Consider the following 22229-nt stretch of genomic DNA (forward strand, 5'->3'; position numbering starts at 1 on the left):
GCGTGGGGCTCGAACTTACAAACTGTGAGATCTTGACCTGAACCAAAAGCAAGAGTCAGATGCTCAACTGACAGCCACCTAGGCACCCCATGTGTCTATGTTTTGAAAGTCCTATATCAATTTCCTCCCCAGCCAACAATCAGTTTAGAATATGAGCCATAGGAAAAGCTAAGGATGTGGGGGCCCTTTCATGAACCAAGGTCAGCCTACTTCAAGTACATCTGAGTCTGTCCCTAGGGCTGTCATGTCACAAGTCAGCACTGTCCTTACCAGTCCACCTCTCAGCCTACCACCATATAATCTGTTGTACTCTTGACCTCTTCATTCCCTAGATGTTATAAGCATGTCTACCCAGTTTTGTTATTGTTGCTTATTTACATGTTGTTTTAACAGACCCACCTCGCTGCTTTCTGGGCAGGTCAACACAGGGCCTGGTGATTCTTTCAGGGTGCTCCTAGAATCCCCAGAAATCCCACAGAAGTGCCTTGAGGCAAGGGAGGGTAATCCATTCCTGATTGTTCAATCTTTTTTTTTTTTTTTTTTTTTTTCCTGGCTAAAACTCTTAGAAAATTAGACTTCAAGAGGTAAACTGTGTCACTGAACTTTCTGAGATCTTTAATTTCTAATCCTTCCCCCAGTTGGTAAGGGATGAGGAAGCCACTTAGCTAACACACTGCCGAATTCTGTATGCTTTGATGTTTTTCTTCTTTAAAAAAGAAGTGTGTGTGTGTGTGTGTGTGTGTGTGTGTGTGTGTGTGTTTTAAGTAAACTCTATCCCCAACGTGGGGCTCAAACTCACAACTCTGAGACCAAGAATTACATGCTCTACCAACGGAGCTAGCCAAGTGCCCATTTTGATGTTTTTCTTAGTAAGGGGAACGGGTGTGTTCCTGGGAAAACCCAGACCTTTACTAATCTGGTATTCCGAGTAAAATAATTTACCACTAATATAGGATGCCTGCCATGAGGGCCCACAGAGCCCAGATGCAACACAGCAACTAAGCTTGGCTGCAAGCCCCTGATGAGGTCCTCTTTTCCCCGGGGACACACCAAGTCACAGGGGAAGGCTCTAGCAGAGCCTTCATGGATATCGAATGCCTGTAACTAATGACAACAAGAATAAAGACAACAGGTTTTAGTGAGTCAGGCAATGGATAACAAAGCCACCAGCATAACCACATTCCCCACTGGTAATTCAGAAAGAGTTAGTATTTCCTTCTCCGTACCCACCTCGCTGACAGTTAACCTCTGTAGCTACACATGCTCTACATCAATGCCAAGCAGACTCCTTATCAACATGCTGATGAAAATGGGCCGCCTTGATTGTGACATCAAATTAGATTAACAAACAAAGGAGAAAGAAAGAGGATTTCTCCCCCAATAGCATCAGTCATCAAATTCAATTCGTTCTCCAGGCATTAAGCAAAGAAAAAAAAAATCCAAGTAAGTTAATCACAGGTTAGATGCTACCAAACTGACACGAAAAAGAGGCTCTGGAAGGATGCTGAAGTGGGGACTGGTTCTGGATTAACACACACGAACACACGCAGGTGTCGGTAGGAGAAACACCTGGTTCCGATCCAGACCATGTGCTGGTGGGCAGAGGTCGCTGCTGGCCTCTCTACCCGACTGGATCAGTTTGGAGTTAGTCACACCTCTCAACGGGGTTACCTGCCCTTCTCTGAGGTCCAAAGAGGAGACAAAATGAAAGAGTCGAGCCACCTGACAAATGGGAAAAGAAAAAAAGCCATGGGCACCAAGCCTACAAAACAGGATTGAAGAGAGCCATGCTGTCTTCACCACCTCACTCACTCATTCACTCACTCACTTCCTCCTTCCCTCATTTGAGCGAAGGCAGAGGGAGTGTTCACAAAGCTCTGTGTGAAGCCCCACAGAGGAACAAAGATGAACATGAAACACGACGCGATCCCTACTCCCAAGGAGCTCACAGTCTAGCTAGGGCATCAAGACACAAATGCACACAAGACAGCAAATGACAAAGATGACAAAACGTGAGGCAGAAGTTCCAGGGAGGGAGACAGCGCAGCTGGCTGACACCGGCGGAGGTCTCACACAAGAGCTCACACTCGAGTGGAGCCAGGGCTGCGGCACCAGAACGAAAGGGTAACAATACTGCAGCCTGGTCATCTGAGCCAGGCCTGCACTCTGGTGATAGGGCTTCGGGGTCACCAGGAAGGACTCTCCACACACAGCTGACGTCCCTGTCCTCGCACATAGACGTCCACCACAGAGCCTCAGCTGGAAGCTTTGCCTTGTCCAAGCTTCCTCCTTGGAAAGGCAAAGGCCCTGAAGGGAGGTTGATGTGGTAGCGATCCCACTTCCTGGGCTGGGGTGGGGGTGGGGGTGCAGGTGGAAGACAGGAGAGATGTTGCTAAAGGACAATGAGGGGGAGAAAGGACTGGAGCGGGGGCGGGGGGGGGGGCGCGCATCCACAAGACAAATTTGTTCAGCTGTTGGTGAAAAGAGGAGCTACGGTTGTATTTGCACATGTGCCCATATTATCATAAAAATGATGAAGCTCTAAAGAAACTCTATCTTACGGTAACATGTATTTGTAACCCAAATTCCTTCACCTAGAATGTACTTATATCCTGCATTTGAGTGTTGCCCCAGCCCTGCCTCAGGGCAAAGAGGGAGCCTGCTTTGGTGGCATTTGCTGGCCGCCTCTTGTATATTAATGCACCTTCTTAATTCCCAGGGATGTTTGATATAAAATGGTCACGAGAGGAGGTAGACAACCTTGACTGTCTCCAGGGCTGTGACCAATTCTAAAATTCTCAGTGGCAAGACAGTCATCTCTCAGGTACTCAGCCATGTGTTCTCAGGGGCTGGTGATGTAACGCAAGTAAATAAAAGTCAGGAAACCTTAGCCCAATGTGTTGGGGGGGGGGGGGCGGGGCTGGGAGGAGGCCCGGGGGTGCTTGGAGAGATTCAGGGAAAACGGGACTGGGAACTAGAAAGTCTCACTCTGAGCCCAGCTTGGCCACTAACAGCTGTATGACCCTGAGTGAGCCATTCAACATCCGGGTCTCAGTGTCCACCCCTGAGAAGTGGTGGTGGTGGGGTTACAAAGACGGCATCTAAGGCTCCTGCCTGCTCTAGCAACCTATGGGTTTGACATTCCTTCTCTCTTGGGGGAGGGCAGATGCTCACTGTTGTAAGCTGACCCCAGGGACCCACTCACCACGAGGCTGAAGAGGAGGAGGAAACAACTGTATGGAAAATGAAGCCGAGAGCCACGAGGGACCTGAAGCCCAGGGCTGGAGGGTGGCTTGCCCAGGGAGACACAGCACCAGCAAGGCGGGCCGGGGACAAGAGTGCAAGTAACACCAGATCCTGTGCTCACGCTACCACACCACAGAGAAAAGACGGGAAGAGAGCCTAGATCCATAGGACAGGGAAATTCAGTTTCCTCTCCAGAAGAGTCTGAACTGTAAAGAGCTTCCCAACACCAGCATCTGACTTGTTCCTTTTATTCTGCTCAACAGAATAATGATCAACCTCAGAGATCAAACCAGCATACAGAAGTAACAGGCAACCTTTATTAAGCATTTAGTATGAGCTCTGCATTCTTTGAAATCTTTATCTCCATCATCTCATGAGTGTTTTGTGGCATCATACCTATTTTTCAGGTGAAGAGGCTGAGGCTCAGAGAGGTGCAGCAGTAATGTGGGAGCTGGGGTGTTTAATCGGGCCCTGCTTACCCCCAAAGTCCACGTGTGATGCGGAGTACTGCTCTATAAGCTGTGACAGCTATAAATATGTACGACAGTCCTTCATTCCTTTAATATTTACTGAGCACCTACTAGGGATGCAGATAAGATATGAATTCTAGGGGCACCTGAATGGCTCAGTACGACTTCAGCTCAGGTCACGATATCACGGTTCATGGGTTCAAGCCCCGCATCAGGCTCTGTGCTGACAGCTCGGAGCCTGTGGCCTGCTTTGGATTCTGTGTCTCCCTCTCTCTCTGCCCCTCCCTTGCTCATGCTCTGTCTCTCTCTCTCTCTCATAAACATAAAAAAAAAAAAAAAAGATATGAATTCTAATGATGACAACAGAGTGCCATGTGGGGACCAAGAAGCAAGAGAACAGTTCCACCTGGAATCAGAAGAGGTTTTCATGGAGACAGTGGCATTTGACCTTGAAGGGTGGAAAGGATTTCAAACAGGGGGTGACAGGGGCAGATGAAGGACCAACAAGAGCAGAGGCAGGAAAGAGAAAAGTCTAGAAATAGCAACTCTGTGTGCTATTTCTAGAACAGCACAGAAGGTGGTGCTGTAAGTGCAGTACAAGAGGAGCCAGAAAGGTAAGGAGGGACAAGACAGAAAGGCTAGGATCAGAGCTCAAATGGCAAAGGAGGAGAGCAGCAGTGACTATCTGGGTGGCTACTGCAATAGTCCAAGCCAAAAGGAAGGGTGTAGGGAAGAAGGCCTAGAGAAAGGGAAGAGATATAAAATGGGCAGGACTTGAAGAGTAAGTAGGAAGAAGGAAGAGCATCAAAGATGACCGAGATCTGGAGCCTGGAGCTCTGGAGGGGGTGGTGATTTCATTGTCATCAGAAAGATGGGACACAAGAGGAGGGGTGGATTCAGAGTTAGGAAAATATTAAGTAAAGATACCAAGGAGACAAGGTGAGGAGAAGTTCAGCAGAGAATCAGAAATGCAGTACTGGAGTCCCAGGCAGAGAAGCTAATCTGGGAACCAGGCATCAGGGGACAGCTGGAGGTGAGATGGTCCTGGGAGGGAGAAGAGAGCGAGGTGAGGCCCCGGAGAAATCCCACCCAACACTGCTGAGCGAGGGGAGGAGGAAGGGAGCTAGCAGGAGAGAAGAGTCTGGAAGGAGGAGGTGACTAAGAAGGCGCCACATCACCACAGCCAAGAAGAAGCTCTTCCTGCTCACAAGTGATCTTGAAAACGCTTTCTCAGACCTCGTAGGTTCAACCAGGCTCCTCTCCAAGACCGGGTAAGCAGGCAGGCTTCTCTCTTCCCACCTGGACCCTTGATGCATCCAGCTATACACAACCTCCACAGGTAAACTTGGAACAGAGAGGGGGCAGGAGACATCCGTGTGAGTTCCTGGCCCTTCCTCTTTAGCTGACTGGCGGCACTGTGTCTTCTGTTGTTTTATTCTCTCTAGCCATCTACCAGGTGGAGTGAGGTGCCATAGTCATCCCAGCAGAAACACGGGAGAGGAGGGATCCAGGATGATGATGGGGTGTTGAATAATGAAGGCAAACATGGTAGAACCACACTGGCAAGAAGTCTTGCTTGGTTCTGATTCAACAAGTTGCAGAGAGCTTAGCTCGGGTGCAAGCTGATTTGTTTGAGAGACTTAGACGGCAGGCAATACTTCCCAACTTTTTCAGCAGGTTGTTCAGCAGTTTAGATAATCTTGGGGTTTAAAACTGGTTGCCATGGTGAAGTGTAAATATTAATTTTATGTCACACTGTCCTTAGCTAAAACAGAAGAGAGAAGGCCAACTTAATGTAACCCAACACAATGGCTTGAAAGTGTTCCTCAGCTACTGGATGGAGCAGACACGAGGGTGTGACAGTGAGGTGAGACACAGAGACATGGAGGGGATGGCAGTCTTTTCTTCTTCCTTGGAAATGCTTTCTGAGAATGAGCTGACACAGGGAAGTTTTATAGAAGGAAAATCAATACCTGCCCTCTGATTAATTGTAAACAGGTGGTTTGCACCTAATTAGTATTCAACAGATAGCCAGAAACAAAAAACAAAAAAACAAAGGCAAGGAAAAACGACTCCAGTCTGGCCAGAAGCTGCAAATCACTGGTTTTATGAGCCTTTGGGAATGAGCTTCTGGTTCCAAAAATAGTTTCATGGTGGTTTGAAAGCAGTATTTTTTCAAGCAAGAAGTTTAGATAAGGCAGTGATGGATAAAAGATAAGGATAATAGGGAGGGGACTTTTTTTGTTTAACTATGCCAAAAACTACCTCATAGAGTTTGTTTTATTCTTAAGGCAAAATTGAGTGGGACTTTAAAAATGAGCGGGGAAACACCACAAGTTGTCTCTCTGTGGCTCTAGTACCCATGTTCAGGTGCCATCCTGTAACCGAGGCTTGGCTATCCCTTGGCGGCTGTTGACCATAACTGCAGGCAAAGTGCCTGAGTTTTGGCTGGCAGATTGGGGAAATGGAGGTCATGGTGTGAAAGCAGCACTGGGCCAAGGAAGAAGAAATAAAAGCAACACCATGGGTGATGCTATAGGTTGAGTTTCCATCTCCCTATTTTGCTGGTGAACCTCATTTAAGGAGGCCCCACAGTGCTGAGTGGGTAAGAGAGGGGTCCTGTCAAAGCCAGGGCACTGCAGGTGAAGGGGGGAAATAAAGGCAAAGAGAACCCAAGACGTTTCATAGAGGGCTTGGGGCAGTGCTGCCCAAGAGAACCTTCCGTGATGTTGGAAACCGTCTATATCTGTGCCAGCCACCTGCTACCACAGCTGCTGAGGATTGGAAATGGGACTAGTACAACTGAGAAATTGAATTTTAAATTTACGTAATTGTAATTAATTCAAATGTAAGTAGCCGCACTGGACAGAGCGGGACTAGAGAATCAAAAACGTTTATTCTTCGGATCAACAAGGTTTGATGAGTAGCTATGAATGCAGAATGCTAAACAAGTAGGCACTGGTTCTTTATCTTGTTTTTTTCTAGGCAAGAAACAAAGGAAAAGAATCTAGAGTCCCTCATCTCCAGAAGCTAACAATATAATAGGAAATAGTAGATTCTAGGGAGAAAAACCCACACACAATCTGGGGAAGCAGAACCCCGAATCCACAGCACCCAGAATCCACTGCCCTACTTGGAGCAGTGTCTTAACAGGTGACTTTAACAACAGAATTGGAGCAGTGTCTTAACAGGTGACTTTAACAACAACAGGAGCTTCTAAGGATCGGATCTCCAGGGGGAGTAAAACAACATTATTTTTCAAGTTATGGGACAAGTAAAAAGCAAGGTTTGTTTACTAGGTCTAAGAACGGGGCAGATGGAAGAGACCTAATATGTGCTTCCTAGTTCAAGAGCGATAAGGTGGCCTTGGACACCTCACAGTTTTGAAACTTTTTATCAATTGGTTTTTCCCCTCATGGTTTCTCTTTCTTGTGAGAATGTGTTTTGTTTATTTTAGAGAATTATTTTTATTTTTCTTAGGTTTATTTATTTTGACAGAGAGGGAGAGCACCAGAAAGGGAGGGTGAGAGAGAGGGAGAGTAGAATCCCAAGCAGGCTTCATGCTGTCAACGCAGAGCCCCACGCAGGGCTCAAACCCACGGACCTTGTGATCATGACCGGAGCCAAAAACAAAACTCAGATGCTTAACTGACTGAGCCATCCAGGCGCCCCTCTAGGGCATTATTTTTAAAAAGAGAGAAAGATTTCCAATTCTAGTCTTTAAAAAACCTGGGGCTCAATTTTCCCTCTGGGTGAAATTACTGGCTGGGAAACACCCAGCTTTGCGGCTCAGAGCCCACTCAGAGACCAGGGACGTTTAGACCGATGGTCCTAGAGAAGGGTGTCCTCAGGAAGGAGACAGAGCAGTTTCATAGAAAGAAAAGATGCATTGACATTTCCCAGGGACAGAAACCCTGGGGAAAACAGGGGGTGGGAGGGGGATTAGTAGTCCTGGAGGAGAAACTTCCCATGTGTAATTGTGTTGTTTTCGTTTTTCCAGTTCTAAAATAAAATATCAACGTTAATAACAACTTATATTTGTACAATACTGTTTACAAACTTTCTTCACTCCTGATGATGCAAAAACCCTGTAAACATCTGTTTCTTTTTTTTTTTTTTTTTTAAGGAAAGGGCTCAAATACAAGAAAAATTACAAGAAAAGAAGTATTAACTAAAAGTGTGGCCACATGTTGTACACCTTAAGCTAATATAATCTTACATGTCAATTATACTTTAATTAGAAAGAAAAAGAAAGAAAGAAAGAAAGAAAGAAAGAAAGAAAGAAAGAAAGAAAGAGTAACCAAAAGATCTTTTAAGCTCCACACTTTCCTCCTGGGGAGCCCTCAAAGGATGGGGGAAAAAGAGCAGAAGACGGAGGAGAAATGACCCTTCATCCAGTCACCTGACCCCAGCCTCCTTTTATTCTGAAGTAAGAGACAGTCTTTCGGTTACCTCACACTCTCTTGCACGTCCACCTGGCTAAACGCAGTAGATGTTTAGAGTGAGAACTGATTTGTGAGTTGAGGGTGTTTTCTGGGAGGAGAAAGGTAGGGCCCAGGAGTCATAAAATGGAGCCATGAGTAGGGTGACCATGGGTCCCTGTTTGCTTGGGATTGGGTTCGTGTATACGGGGTCCTGGTGTAATTATCCAGAAAGGCGTACTGGACTGGTTTGGACATTAAAATTTATGGTCACCCTAGTCATGGGTGACTTGGCAAAGTATCTTTTTTTCATAAAATTGCTCTGACTATTCCCGTTATCACCAAGGTGGTTCAGGGCTCAGCTGGGTGCAATGCACTGTGCTGGGCTCTTTGTAGCATTACAAAGAGGGAGAAGAATTTGTATTCCCACCATAATATTTCTCAAGTGGCATGAAGTCTTGAGGAAATGAAACATTCACACACACACACACACACACACACACACACACACACACACACGCCTCACTTTCTCATTCTCAAGGTTAATGCTTCTAAGAAGCCAAATCTGCATCCCAGGAATGTTAAAGAAGTTAAGTGTTTTAACCCTAATCACCTGTGCATTTCTGGTTCTGGACAGGGCCTCAGGCAGTGACCTGTTCAGAACTGGCTGTTTAACAATCATCCGGGCAACTTGTTAAAAATACAGATTGAGCCTACTGCCTGAGATTCTGAATCAGCACATCTGAGAATCTATTAAAAAAATAAAAACAAAGCTTCCCAGGTGGTTTGGACATGAAAGCCAGATTTGGACTCACTGGTGAGTCATCATCCTTTGACCCCTGCCTAGAGCGATCCATTGTTGCTGTGGAAACCACTGATTTACTCCTCAGCCAGACTGGATTCCACATCTGTTTCAAAAATAGAGGGCATTATTTTTAGAAGACAAGATGTGTTTTCTCCCTTAAGATATTTATATTTAGAGAGGAAAAGCAAAGCCCCCAAAAGGCAGAAAACTTTCTCATCTGAAACAAACTCAACAGGAAGCGGGCATCCTCACGACTTGAGCACAACTAGAAAGAACTAGTGAGCGGTTATTTCCTGAGGCAAGTTTCAGATTGTCTGGAGCTTCCTTCACGTTTAGTTGTTGTAAGGTGCCCGGCTGGAAGCTTGGGCTCACGGGGTTCCCCGCATGGTCTGAGGGGCTGGTGGCGGCTCGCCAAGATGGTATCAAGACTCTGGAGGCTCCAGCTTGAGGCAGACCTGGAAAAGGATGGCCCTACAGAATTACCATCGGAATAAAATTTACACACATGCAGTTGTATGGCTGAGCCATACACTGAGCCACACTGAGCCAACCTGATAAATATACCGCACTTATGCTCTATGACTGAGCTGAGGAAACAGCAGCACCCATCTTTCTTCAGGCTTCAGAAGCAGAGGAGATGGGGTGGAGAGAAGAACTGACAGAAGGTTTCTGGAGCTTTATGTTGCAAAGTTGCCCTGATGACTTAAGAATTTAGCAAGTCAGAGTTCTCTTATCTTTCAGCTTAAAAAAGGAAAGCACAAAATGGTTACATCTCAAATAGAAGGATCTTGGCATTCGCTGCTCTTTGTAAATCCTGACACATCTCCTTGGGATACCACAGCAGAATGTCCCCTCCAAAGATACTCACTGGGATCCATCACCTTGCCAGCAATGATTGGACTAAGAGGGACACCTCACTACAGTTCTGTGTTATAGAAGGAGCTGGTCCTTCTCTGAATAGGAATCATTCCGTTTTGGTGTCCCTTCTCTTTCTCCCAGCCTTTGTCTGTAGAACTCCCTGACTTCAGGTAGACAGTACTTTTCAAACAAATGCTCAGCCCCAGTGGGTAAGTCTTTCTTCCTACTGTGCTTCTCTTGGGTCAGGACATAGAAAACCCAGCTCAGGCCCCTGATCCTGGCTGTCAACATGCTCCATCCCACCATCCACTCAGAGCCCATGGAGCACCAAGGTCGGCATCAACTGACCTCTTCCAAAGCCTTTCACAAGTCTGCCCCCTTGCCTACAACCCTCACGCCACCACCTAGGACATATAGCTTCCCTTTGCTCATACAACTCACTTCCCAGTCAGTGTGTCTGCCCAAACATTAGCATAACTGCCTCTCCTCCATCCCCAGCTGACTGTAGACCCCTACTCCACATTTGGACTGGGGGTAAGGGACTGTCACCAGAAAACACAAGGCCATCTCCTGAATTTACTCTGAGGGAAGATGTCTACCAATCAAATTTTTCAGGGCTGAGCACACAATGAGAAATGGACATAATGACAAGGAGAACGTGACGTGAGAAGAAGCTAGGAAGGAACACAGAGGACGTGAATGGGGCTGGATGGAAAAGAGAAGTGATGCTTACATCACAGACCAGAGTTTACTTTGAACCTCCTTCAGTGTTAATTGTGGCTGCTACAGGCATCCTCCTCCTCCATGTCTGTACCACTCACCTCCTCTGGGACCCTGGGTTCCTTCCCTCAGGTCAGGTGGGCCACATGAGCTTGGAGCCCACCCACTCACTCAGGTAGTCTCCCCACCTGGCTATTTTGAGTGTAGGTGACTCTCCCAGTGCACCCTGGGAAATTGTAGAGAAGAACTCACTCCCTCCCTTTTCATTTTCTCTTTCTCCCAGGCTTTAGCTCCAACTCAGTCAGAGGTTCTTAATCTGGGACCCACAATGAGTTTCAGGAGCTCTGGGAAACTCTTAATATTGCATACATCATTTGTGCGTGTGTGTGCACGCACACACAATTTTCTGGGGGCGAGATTCACTATTTTTTCCATCAGATTTTCAAAGGGACCCCCCAAAAAGATGAGGAATCCCTGATTGGTCCTGAGCCTGCCCTGTCCCATTTGTGTGGGTGAAGCAGGGCATGCTGACAGGGTCAAGATCCTCCCATGGTTGTAGTGCTCAGGGCCCCACACAGTACCTTGGAAGCAGCCATCACGGCTGCTGTGGCCGCCACATTCAAGCCCCGCTTCCCAAAGTGCACAAGGGCATCATAACTTCGGTCTTTTGCTTGGACCAGGCAATCATCGATTTCCTGTTGAAGGAAAAACAGAGGCACACTGAGTTGGAAGGTTCAAATAAATCTCTGTTCTTTCTCCCTTCTCCTGAACACTGGGCTTGGCAGCTTGCCCAATCACGGATTCTCACTGGGACTGAAAAGTCACTGGCACTTTGGGGCGTGCGTTCAGAGAGGGGAAGGCAGACGGGAGAAAGGAAGGAAACAAAAGAGATACAGGGAAGTAAAAAAGGAATTTTGAAAAAACAGCCATTTACCGACCCAGGAAGGTTTCCTTCTAGCAACACCCTACGATTGTTCCTGAAGCCCTCTAACCTCCCAGGGAGGCTCCAGGGGTCCTGGATGTGGACAGGCGTGCCATTCCACACACAGCCATCCTATATGACACTGAAGGAACTGAGGGTGGAGAGAATGCCAAGAATGAAGCCTCTAACCTGAGACCTGCCACTAACTGGTTGTCAGGCTTTGGCAAGTGTTTATTTAGCCTTCTGAAAAATGAGGACAATGATAGTACCTAATTGGTGGAGCATGGGGAGGATTACATGAGATCATTCCAGTAAAGTATCTAACACAGTGGCTGGTTTCAATGGAGTGAGAACCACTGTCATCTTTCTATCTCAAGCGGATCAGGCCCTTGCAGTTCTAAAATTCGACAATTCTTAAGAAGTGGCTGGGTACTTCAGTCAGTCTGACTCTTGATTTCGGCTCAGGTCATGATCTCATGGTTTGTGAGATCGAGCCCCGCATTGGGCTTTGCACTGCCAGCATGGAACCTGCTTGGGATTCTCTCTCTCCCTCTCTCTCTCTGCCCCTCCCCTGCACGTGTTCTCTCTCTCTCTCTCTCTCTCTCTCTCTCTGTCTCTCTCTCTCAAAATAAATAAACTTTAATAAAATAAAATTCTACTATTCTGTAACTATTAAATACTATATCCAAATACCTCTCCATGTAAGATATTGAGGGGAGATATTAGGACACAGAAAGAGATATAGTGCTATTTTTGTTGATAAGGGACATCATTTTACAGATAATGAAATAAAAGCAGAGATGAGAAGTCATCCAGCATCATCCCCAGGGTAAGAGGGAGGTTGGAAAAAGGATTGAAGTCTGTCTCCTTCAGGGGCAAAAATAATGGTTTACTTTAGATCTGCTTCAACGCTGGCTTTTTCTTTCTGTTTGTTTGTTACGTTTGGGTTGTTATCACTGTTGTAGGAGAACAGCTGTTTTGTAACTTACAGTAGCTCATTTCAGAGTTCAGTAACACAACGACACCTGGCCTCAGGCTCATTTGAAGTTCAGCACATTAGTGCATTTCCTTTGCTTTGAGGCATATCGTGGGTGAGTCAACCCCTGTGCATTCCTGGTTTAAGGCTTCCCCAGGAAGTCACCACACTAAGTTTTCATTGTGACCCCTAACTGACTCTGATAGGGATTCTTGGCAGCTCTTAAGTCAGCCACCTTCACTTCAATGGAAATTAGATTGGTGGCTTCAGGGTGAGCTCAGCATCTGGGGAAAGGGAAACGGAAAGAGTAGGGATTTGACAACCAGGGGAAGAGGGAGATCCTATTCCTCAAAACCCACCCTTCTGAGACAGGCAGTGCTGTATCCTAGTTCCTAAAAGGGTTCTCAGAAATGTCTATAGTAGTCTGCTCATGCAATTAACATGTTCCTTCAAAGCTTCCCTGAGAAGTCCAAAGTACTCAACTTTCAGAGACAACAGAAATTGATATACAAAGCCACCTACAGTGCTCCTATTTTATGTTAAGAATCATATCCCAATCAGTTTAGAAGGTCATGCAATATAATTAATGAATGATACAATATTGGGCTCAACAATCCCACCCTTGGCAATTTATTCTAAGACAAGAAGTCAAAAGAAGAAATCCATCTCTATGTATTGTGGTGTTCATGAATCATGAATCAAGATCAAGTACAAACGGCTTATGTGCAAACATGTTCAAGATCTCAGACACAAATATTATATGTATATTAAGTGTTTTTGTTGTTTTTAGGTATTTGGGTTTTTTTTTTTTTTTGGTTCACTTAAAATTTTATTTTAAAGAAAGGTTTAATAGACTGCTATCCATAAAAAAGAAGTTACCAAAACAAATTAGTGAGGCAGAGGTAATGGATAATGGACTTTGCATTCATTATTGTATGAAACCTTAAAAAAAAAAACAAAAACAAAAACAAAAAACTATAGAACAAGTCACTGAAAGCAAATCCAGCAAATTAAGTTCAGCGGAGATGTTAAACAAAAAAATCATTTTACAGACAGTGACGTTGTCTTATAAGAAGCTTAGAATTAAATTTCTTTTCAAGAGATATAAGTTGTAATTCTTACTTGAATTCTTACTTATTACTGACCCTTTCCTGCAATTTTCCCCTGTCTTATTTTTCCCATCTCTGACATTAGACAAATCTATATTTTCATTGCCAAGATGTTTGTGAAGTACTTTGATGCAAAATAAACACAAAAGGTAAACAGCATGAACAAATTATTATGACTGTTCTCATTAGTACTTACCAACCGATAATTACAAAAACAGCAGGGATTCCACTGGTAACACATATTGTATCACTGAACAATAAAGCAACCCTGCACAAGAAATTTATTATCTTCCAGTCTCTGTTGGTAGCTGCCTGGGTACACGCTCAAGGCATTTAATCTCTTTATGCCTCCACTTTTCTATGTTAAGTTTTAAAAGTGATTTTTAATAGTCTATGTAAAAATCAGATCTATAGAAGGACAGGAGCTGAGCATGATAAAAGGAAGGAAATTCAGTTTAGGGAGTTGAATTATGAGCAAATCTTTTGTTGTTTTTTGTTGCAAGGTACACAAATGTTTTTTAGCAAGTAATGATAAATAACATCTTTTTGAGGATTTCACCACTATTTCTAAACATGTCAAAAAATAGATTACAAAGAAGATTAGAAGGAACAAATTGTTGGGGGCAAATACGGGACAATCTAGGGTCCCCTACAATAAAACACTCTGTCCTCTTTACTTATCACTTTTAAATTTTTTACTCACTGGAAGGAGTGACAAAGGCTTAGCAGCATAAATTACCTTTTCTTTTGAAGACAGCGTGGGATGTACAAACTTCCTGTATAGGAGGCTGGAGCCTTTTGTGTAGGGAGACAGCAGCCAGGCGACAAATGCTATTTTTAGTTCATAATAGAATGGAAACCTGGAGAGAGATGAGAAAATACACGTTCTGTTAGGTTCTCAGCAACACTGCCTGGGCCTATGAAGGACGAACCCAGCACCTCTCGTGCCTGCCCAAGGCTGCAAGGCTCCCAGATTCCTCCTTTCTCCACCCATGAAGCTATACGCATACACTTGCAAACACAGAGCAAAAGCCCAAGGCCTCTATTTTTTTTTTTAAAGATTTTATTTTTATTTATTTTCAATTTTTTTTAACGTCTATTTATTTTTGAAGGAGAGAGACAGAATGTGAGCAGGGGAGGGGACAGAGAGAGAGAGACACAGAATCCGAAACAGGCTCCAGGCTCTCAGCTGTCAGCACAGAGCCTGACACAGGGCTCGAACTCACATACCGTGAGATCATGACCTGAGCCGAAGCTGGACACTTAACTGACCGAGCCACCCAGGTGCCCCTAAAGATTTAATTTTTTTAAGTACTCTCTATACCCAACATGGGACTCAAACTCACAACCCCAAGATCAAGAGCCACATGTTCTACTGACTGAAGCAGCCAGGCACCCCCCAAGGCTTCTTTGGAAAGTCTGTTCTTGTTTTCATTTTTTGTCAAAGCCAGCCAGGGATCCAGGTTGTCTCCAGCCATCACCCTGCGGGCTGTGCCTGGCAACTTCTCGTGTTTCTTGCAGGGTTCTGCTTGTTTAGGTTGGAGCTGGGGCTCCAGCCACAGCCTGTAGGTTCGGAAGGCCATGTTCCTCTGTGCCCTACATCCAGTCACTCACTCTTCACTTGTGGCCAAGAAAGCACAAGCACCTGAAGGCTTTATAACAGGGAGGAGCTGACAAAGAATCTTCAGACTGAGAATAAAAGCCTCCCCTTCTTGGCTGGGACAGGAGCCAAATTCTTTTTTTTTTTTTTTTTAATTTTTTTTTTCAACGTTTATTTATTTTTTGGGGGACAGAGAGAGACAGAGCATGAACGGGGGAGGGGCAGAGAGAGAGGGAGACACAGAATCAGAAGCAGGCTCTAGGCTCTGAGCCATCAGCCCTGAGCCCGACGCGGGGCTCGAACTCACGGACCGCGAGATCGTGACTTGGCTGAAGTCGGACGCTTAACCGACTGCGCCACCCAGGCGCCCCCAGGAGCCAAATTCTTGACAGCAAAAAGATGCTACTCACCCTGCGTAAGTCGACGGCAGGCAAAAAGAGCTTGATCTTTTTGGTGCCAAAAGAAAGAAGGGTTCAGGGTGCAGGTAACATACAACTCCAGAGTCTGAAGTCCTGCACACTATTCATTTATGCATCACGGAAACACTGACCAGCACCAACAAGTGTCAGCTTGTGCTGAGCACTGTGTAGACAATGGTGAATAAAGAAGACCTGATCCCTGCTCTCTTGGAGCTTTTAGTCTAGCGGGAAACAGACAAGACTTTCTTGCACCCTTGGAACTGATAGTCCAGTCGGGAAAACAGTTTGATCAAATAATCACAAATAATATAGAATAGCAACCTGAGACAAGTGCTATAATGGGGCTCTGCCAGCTCACATGGTGCCTTTGTATATATAAGAAAGAGCCACCCCTCAACTGGATGCAGACCTGTGAGCACACGACTAGTGGATGAGCCTTCATTTGAACTTTAGCCCCACTTGCCACATTGGGCAGGTACCTTGCTCTATGAACAACCTGTGCAACAACACTTGGCTGTCCTGATGTGTACTGATACCATGTCTTTTTTGTTTCCTATATTCTAATGCTTTGACATCTTGGGTCCTTGCTGACTCTGGAGAGGGTGCCCCTCCTGGGATTAGCCAATTCCCAAAGATAGGAAACAACTCGCCCACAAGCAAACCTTTCATATGCAAACTGACCAATCCAGAGCCCTTACCCCTACCACCTCTTTTGTGAGCTCACACTCTGGGCCATTCTCCAGCTGCCCTCACCATCCCAGGGCCAGGTCCAAGCCACCAAAGGACAGCCCCTTCACCCCAGAGCCCACTGAAATTATTCAGTCCAGCTAATCCTAAACATGTTTACTCTGCCTTGCGTGCTCCTTCCATGGAAACCACAATAAAGGTTCTTGCCCACACTTCCTACTTCTGCCTCTTGACTGACCTCATGGTGTGCTGTGCCTCCAGTTTCTAGGGATCTGTGATTTTAACAAACTTCTTCCTTCATGACAGTCATTTCTGCATCTATGTGTTTTACCATACCTGATTAAAACAAATCCTGGGTACCCTTAAAACAGGATACTCTGAGGGAAAAGGACACCTGTGCTAGTCTGAAGAATCAGAAAAGTAAGTTCCTCCCATGTACCTTCTTTCCCAGCCCCCTTCCCCCACCAAGGGAGCTGAAAATAAAGAGCAGTTTCTGGCAAGTCAGTTCAGAGCCTTCAAGTCTCACACAGGACCCCCAAATCAGCAGCTCCACCCACTCTGCTTTCCTCATCCAGGTCTCTGGTCTGTCTTCTTCTGCCTCTGGCAGGCTCTTCCTGGATATTCCCTCAGCAACTCGAGAACACTGTCATGTCGAGATTGTTTAATGTTTCACAGCCATCACAGACAAGAGGCTGAAGGAACAGAGGCATGATTCTCCCACACTTGAACACTCTAGTGATTAATAATGGAGGGAATTTTGTCTTGGAAACAAGTATTTGCCAACCCCAAGGGGAAAGCAAATGAATCTAGCAAGCTCAGGCATCAACACAAGATACACACATAATCCCAAAGGATCTGTCACATGGCAGTGCTTTTGTTGCACTGCAAAAGATGTGTTTTTTTCAAAACAGGTAATGCATGCATATATAGTTTTAAAAATCCAAATATCCAGAAGAGTATACAACAAAGAATCTCCTTCCCATCCCAGACCCTTAGTCCCTTTTCCAAAAGCAAAATCATTATCAGTAGTAAACTTCAGATGCCTAAGATATAAAATTGTGTGGGTATATATGGCTCCTTTATCACCCCCCCCCCAAATATACACATTAACATTCTATAATCCCTTCCCCCCCACCCTCCACCCCAACACGCAATTAACAGTATACTTTGGGGATTATCTCAAACTGCCTCTGGAATTATCGCACCAGGCCCTCATCAGGTATCATAAGGGGCTCCCAGTTGAGCCACTCAGACCTTGTGTTTCGCAGACACCTTGGGCCCACTTGGTTCCACCAATGTAATCACCACCAACCAGGTCACTTTCCAACTGATCTACCACAGTCCCAGCCTTCACCAAGAAGTGGAGAAGGACCCTGATCATTCCTTAATGATTAACCCTTGAACTGTCCAGAACTCTAGGATGTACCATCTCCCCTAGGTGCAGGTGCATAGCCCTTGGGTGTATGTGGGAGGTACAGACTTCCACCCTTCTGATGTTACACCTTCACACTCCTGAGGGCTATTTTTTTTTCAATTTTATTTTATTTTATTTTTTTTATCGCTATTATTTTTTCCAACCTTATTATCCTTAATATACAGAAAGTTGCACATATTTAATGTATACATTTTGATGAGTTTGGACATAGGCATATATCCATGATACCACCACCACAGGAAGTACATATGTCCATCACCTCCAAAAGATTTCTGTCCCTTTGCTTTTTTTTTTAATTTTATTTTTTATTTTTTAACATTTACATCCAAATTAGTTAGCATATAGTGAAACAATTATTTCAGGAGTAGATTCCTTAATGCCCCTTACCCATTTAGCCCATTCCCCCTCCCACAACCCCTCCACTAACCCTCAGTTTGTTCTCCATATCTATGAGTCTCTTCTGTTTTGTCCCCCTCCCTGTTTTTATTATTTTTGTTTCCCTTCCCTTATGTTCATCTGTTTTGTCTCTTAAAGTCCTCATATGAGTGAAGTCATATGATTTTTGTCTTTCTCTGACTAATTTCACTTAGCATAATACCCTCCAGTTCCACCCACGTAGTTGCAAATGGCAAGATTTCATTCTTTTTGATTGCCAAGTAATACTCCATTGTATATATATACCACATCTTCTTTATCCATTCATCCATCGATGGACATTTGGGCTCTTTCCATACTTTGGCTACTGTTGATAGTGCTGCTATAAACATGGGGGTGCATGTGTCCCTTTGAAACAGCACACCTGTATCCCGTGGATAAATGCCTAGTAGTGTAATTGCTGGGTTGTAGGGTAGTTCCATTTTTAATTTTTTGAGGAACCTCCATACTGTTTTCCAGAGTGGCTGCACCAGCTTGCATTCCCATAGCTATTTTCTAAGAGGGTTGGACAAGTGATGGAATTGTCAAAATACATGCAATTAATGGGTATAGAAATTTTCTGGAAGAGAACACAAGTAACTTTTAACAGGGGTGCCCCTGGGGAGACAGACTGAAGGCCTGGAGAGAGGAGGGACTTACTTTTTGGTGTACTGTTTCAATTTCATTTTGCCATGTGATATAGTATTTTATAATTGTTAAAAAAAAAACTAAATTAAATCACCTGTAGAAATTATGAAGCAAGCCACCGTCTATCTGTTCTGTGACCATATATAATTGCTGTTTACATCAAGATAGAAAGTCTTAACTATGAAGAGAAAACTGCCCCAGGGGAGGGGCGGAGAGAGAGGAGTGAGGATGAGTGAGGAGTGAGGGGCCATCTCCAGTCCTGGAAGTGAACCAAAGTTAACGATGCTCCCCAGGAAGCCAGAAGGTGCTTCCAGGAAACACAGCAATCTCTCTCTTTCTCTCTCATTATAAAGAGAGGTCAGAGCTGCTGAGCTGGTGTCCATATCCCTGAAAGGGAAATAGGGCTCTGTCTGTGTGATCAGCCTGTTCTGCGCCATTCCCAGAGCAAGAAGGAGGAAGGATTACGAAGATTCTGCCGGAAGACAACTATGACCTATAATGGCTGGAGGTTGGCAGAAAAAGAGAAAGCAGTCTGAGGGCATGACCAGGCTGTAGGATAAAGCCGGCAGGGAAGGTTCCCAACCTCTTCCCTGCAGAAGCAGCACTAGGGGGGCCAGGAGATGGGCAACACCTTCACTTCCCACCCATAAGCCGCCTGGGCAGCTGGCCAATAAGATGGGCCAGATGAGGCCTCCATGTGGATCAGGAAGAGAGGGATTCTACCCATACCTGTGCACACATGCCCAATACACCAGGTATCAGAGGCCCTCCTGTGGTAGGCAGAATTTTGGTCCTATGACTTTCTCATTCTGATGTTACTCCCAGACTTTGTTCCCTTAACATGGTAAAAGGGATTCTGAAGAACTAACTGAGATTATTAATCAGCTGACTTTAAAATAAGGAAATTATATTGGGTTATTGGGGTAGGCCTAATCTAATAACATGATCCCTTAAAAGCAAAAGCAGAGACCTTCCTCTGGCTGGTAGCAGAAGGCGGAGATTTGAAGCATGAAAAGGATTTGACACGCCATTGTTGGCTTGAAGACGAAAGGAGGCACGCCAAGGAAATGGGGACCTCAGTCTTACAGCCACAAGGAACTGAATTCTGCCAACAATCAAAATGAGCCTGAAGTAGACTCTCCCCCCAAGTCTCCAGATAAGAGCCCAGACTGGCCCACACCGATTTTGGCCTTGTGAGTCCCTAAGCAGAGGACTTAGTTGATTCTACCTGGACTTCTGACTCATAGAAACTGAAATGATACATTTCTGTTGCTTTAAGCTCCTAAATTTGTGACAGTTTGTTACAGCAGCAATGGGAAGCTAATATACTTCCCAAAATCAAAATCAAATCAACTCCAGAAATAGTTGCTAAGCATTTATTAGGTATGAAACTCTAAAGTTCCGGGGCCATGGGTAAAAACATAGTCCAGCTACCAGGGAGGGGCACATCCATCATTAGACTGGATTTTCACTTAGTCAAAAGCAGTGAGACTGAAATGCCGATGTCCCTGAGAAAGAGCTTGTAAGACTAACATTATCCCCCTTGAAGTTCATGAGGAGGGATAGGAGGACAGGACATTGTTAAGAGGGAAGACTTAGCCATGAGGTGCTAGCCATGACGCTTAAATGACTATACAGTCCTTCACTGGGCCTAGCCTGTTGCTCTCATCTCCATGGGACACAGGAGCCTCCCCAATGCAGCTCTGAACAATATGGGGTCTGATTTGTACTGCCAGCCCCTGGACCTGGGGAAGATGAAAAATAGCTCAGCAGAGCTCTTTCTTCACTCCCAGAGACTCAGCCCCATCCTGAGTCTGTTATTTATCTGGGGGCAGGGCAGTACAGGATGGCACAAACTTGTTAAATTAGGTAATCCATATTTTTTCCCTACAGCTTGAGGCCACAATGGTTAAGACATCTATTTCTCCCAGTGGAAGTGAAAGCTGGGATCCCTCAGGGAAGAAACTATATACTAAGGTCATTAAGACCACTGATTCAAAATAGGATTCACAGGGGATGCCTGGGTGGCTTAGTTGGTTAAGCATCTGACTCTCGGTTTTGGCTCAGGTCATGATCTCTTGGTTCTCAGGTTTGAGCCCTGCATCAGGCTCTGTGCTGTGTGAATTCTCTCTCTCTCTCTCTCTCTCTCTCTCTCTCTGCCCTTCTCCAGCTTGTGCTGGAGAATAAATAAATAAACTTAAAAAAACAAAACCAAATAGGATTCACAGAAACGGTGTTCAGGTCTGGCCCTTGGCCTGTGACATCCTGGAGAATAAATTCATACTGCTCCTTTTTGGGTATGGACTTTCTCCAAAACGGAAATATTTTTACTATCTTTTCCGATGATAACTGATCATGGTATAACATTCATGCAAAACAGCTAATACAAAACCAACCCCATGATTCCAAGTTGCAAAACTACCTCTGGTTAACTGATGGGTACTTCCAAACTACTTTTAGTATATATTCACATATGTACAGAGAAACCCAGGCCCTTTCAATGTAAATAAGATACTATATATTATTCATAGTCTCTCTCACCTAAGAAGATGCAATATATCAATACATAGACCTAGCTTACAATTTTTACTTGCTCCATTGCTGTAATAGCTGCATTGTTTATAAAGGGAATTTTTTTTTCATCCAAAGGGGATTGATTAAATAAATTATGGTCCGTCTATACCATGAAATTCCATGTGGCCATTGAAAAAATATGTAGATCTATTTATGCTTATATGAAAGTGTTTTAAAAATAAATTTAATAAGCAAAGTGAGAACCGTTACATATACTATAATATCATTGTTTAAAAAAGAAATAAATATTTAAATAAATATTTAAAAAGTGTATACAGCTGTAAATAGTTATGGTGAGAGTGAATGGTGTTTGAGAGAAACCCAGTTTTATTAGTTAAGGAGAAACGTTTGTATACTGCTTTTTTTGCCTTTTTTTGACATCTGAATGCTTCTTTACTAACTCCATTAACTGAGGAACTCCTTATTCTGTCCATCATTATATCATTGTATTTTAAGAAAAATACCTGCTCTTATAAAGTCACTGAATAAATATTTACTTGAAGACTTTATAGACTAATTTATTAAAAATATCTCAGTTAACATCCTGCACTTGCTTTTCCGTTCTGAAGTAAGGTTTGAGACTGCTTTCAGACCTTTCCCATCTCTCCACTGACACAAGGCAACATCTTCCCTTGAAAAGTCCCAGTTCCTGGAGTAACTTACCAACAGAGGAAGATGTCGGTAAATGTCTCTGCTGTGGTGAAAAGTGCAAATATAATCCAGTACATCATCCATTTGACCTGTTGAAAGAGAAAGCAACAAAGCTAGTAGAAAACGTCAGGGCTAAATGGCCAGCTGCCCAACATCAAGAAGAAGAAGAAAAAGTGGACAATGAGGTATGTTCCGGTAGTGTATCCAGCATTTGTAACCCCTTCTCCCTATTCTTCCATAGCCCGTGTCCAGTTCCACTCCAGGCCTTGGGTCT

At 44.6% G+C, this 22229-nt stretch overlaps 1 protein-coding gene across 8 annotated transcripts in view; it reads right to left on the reverse strand.

The window, feature by feature from the left end:
• REEP1 (receptor accessory protein 1) overlaps positions 1-22229 on the reverse strand; it is a 111996-nt gene that overhangs the window by 22328 nt on the left and 67439 nt on the right. For 4 of the 8 annotated variants that reach the window (XM_045446752.1, XM_045446757.1, XM_045446758.1 and 1 more), the window contains exons 3-6: positions 21968-22044; positions 14267-14387; positions 11102-11215; positions 1570-1722 (exon numbers count right to left, since the gene is read on the reverse strand). In XM_045446752.1, coding sequence (XP_045302708.1) covers positions 1570-1722; positions 11102-11215; positions 14267-14387; positions 21968-22044 — 465 coding nt within the window. The remainder of the gene's footprint in view (positions 1-1569; positions 1723-11101; positions 11216-14266; positions 14388-21967; positions 22045-22229) is intronic. The other 4 variants (XM_045446755.1, XM_045446756.1, XM_045446759.1 and 1 more) reach the window with 2 other exon arrangements.

Source organism: Leopardus geoffroyi, chromosome A3 (genome assembly GCF_018350155.1).
Source record: "Leopardus geoffroyi isolate Oge1 chromosome A3, O.geoffroyi_Oge1_pat1.0, whole genome shotgun sequence".
Lineage (NCBI taxonomy): Eukaryota > Metazoa > Chordata > Mammalia > Carnivora > Felidae > Leopardus > Leopardus geoffroyi.